The sequence below is a fragment of the Coptis chinensis genome, unplaced genomic scaffold, assembly GCF_015680905.1.
Source record: "Coptis chinensis isolate HL-2020 unplaced genomic scaffold, ASM1568090v1 utg2731_pilon_pilon, whole genome shotgun sequence".
Lineage (NCBI taxonomy): Eukaryota > Viridiplantae > Streptophyta > Magnoliopsida > Ranunculales > Ranunculaceae > Coptis > Coptis chinensis.
In genome coordinates this window covers 11,523-13,467 of record NW_028238136.1, presented here as the reverse complement: position 1 = coordinate 13,467, position 1,945 = coordinate 11,523, and the positions used below count along the sequence as shown (strand labels likewise).

The 1,945-nt window shown below is 26.5% G+C and overlaps 1 protein-coding gene across 1 annotated transcript; it reads right to left on the bottom strand.

Annotated features, from left to right (window-relative positions):
- Positions 1 to 468: 468 nt before the first annotated feature.
- LOC147473348 (putative methylesterase 11, chloroplastic) lies at positions 469 to 1,402 on the bottom strand (the record flags this gene model as incomplete). The annotated part of the gene is made up of 3 exons (XM_086587565.1): positions 469 to 492; positions 592 to 723; positions 1,259 to 1,402. Coding segments are annotated over 3 exons (300 nt in total), but the record flags the coding sequence as incomplete, so codon positions are not given.
- Between the last annotated feature and the right edge of the window lie 543 nt (positions 1,403 to 1,945).

Genomic DNA, 1,945 nt, shown 5'->3' with positions numbered 1-1,945 from the left:
TGTTGTAAACAGAAATTTTCAACGCTTATTAATCGTTGCAATAGTGATTTGTAAAGCTTTTTATAACTATTTCGTACACAAATTTAAAACCTTTGCAATGTTTTTTTTTTTATTTCACAAACACTTTTTAAGCGTTAGTAATTTGTTAAAAATATTACCAACGGTTCTTAACCGTTGCAAAGTTGTTAGTTAATTTTTTAAAAAATAATTTAAAAGTTGTTTGTAACGGTTATAAACCGTTGCTGATGGGTTGCTGATAAAAAAAAAATAATTTCCCATATTTTGTAGTGAGACCAGCTAAACCTACAAAAAATGAATGGCATCCACAATTTTGTGTCACTGAATACCCATAAAAATGAAAAATTAAATAACCACATGTTAAGAATAGATATGCAAGAATGAGATAAATGTTAAGACGCCATATTTAGCAAATAATATAGACAACAAAGAACATCCAAAAGAGCCCATTTAAAGTTTGTTAAGCAGCAAGGCCTGAATTTTATATATTGAAAAGAAAATCTTATGAACATTTCGGGCTTTGAGCCACCACAAGTCCATCACTTTGTACAAGCAAACGAAAGAAAGGCATACCTTAGAAGAACTTTGATTAAATAGTAAGTCCTTCAATAATGACTTGTTGAGATCAATAGCAGTGGGAGGACGATCATTTCCATTTGCATAATTAAATATCTGAGCCTGTCTCATCAGATCATTTGAATCTGCCTGTAAAACAAATAGAATACAAAAGTCACTGATAACAATGATATTGTGGTTCCACATCCATAAATACCTTAACATAAAACTATGTTCGACATATCATAGTAATTAAAAAACCTCAGAGTTATAAGACATTACCCTTGTAGTCCTGAAAACATAACTAAATGAATGACCCAAAGACCAAAATTACCGATAACCTCGACATATTAGTATACTACTACAAGCAAATACAAAAAGTGAACAAACATTTAATTATAATCATCCCCTTGGACTTTTAAATAGGATATCAATGTTGTCAATGTGAGTTTTTTCCAAATGGGAACGTAACAAACCAGCATAAATTCAGTGATTAATAGATTCACAAGCATTAGTAAATAAAGCAATGTAACTAAATTTCCAATCCATGTGTTGTTGGGATAACACGTGAAATTTAGATTCAAGTATTCAACCCACAAACAGATACTTGAAATTTAGACATTTTCTTAACTTTCTAAAGCAACTTGAAACACCAGATAGCACATATCAATCAGTGAAGCCAAACCTGTCGGGAGAACATATCAAGAAGACTTTGTCCATTAAGCAACATTGTTGCAACAATAAAAACACCTTTTGCAACCTTGGATGGGAACAACTCCATGGCATATGATATACATGCACCACCAAAATCATGCCCCACCAAAATCACCTGCACCAACATTTATATATAGGTTTAAATGCAGAAATATACAACGTACTTAGGTCCTATTAACAGAAATATGCAGCATTTCTTTATATATATATATATATATATATATATAATTTTTTCCTTTTTTTATTTTTCATATTACTTTATTTATTTATTTATTATTTATTATTTTATATATTTATTTTCATATTATAATCTTTTATTTATTTATTTATAGTTAAGTGACTTAAAAATAAATTAATAAAAAGTTTTTGAATTAATAAATATATAAAAAAGAATAAATTAATAATTATATAATAATAAAATAATTATATAAAAAATAAAGAAATATATACATAATATATTTATTATATATATTTGAAAATTATAAAAAAAAAACTATAAATAAATAAATAAAAATGATTATAATATAACAATAAAGAAATAAAAAATAAAAAATAAATAAAAGAAGTAATAGTTAATAGGACCTAAGTACGTTGCATATTTCTGTATTTAAACCTTATATATATGATAAACCACAAATGTGAAACTTTGTACGTTAAA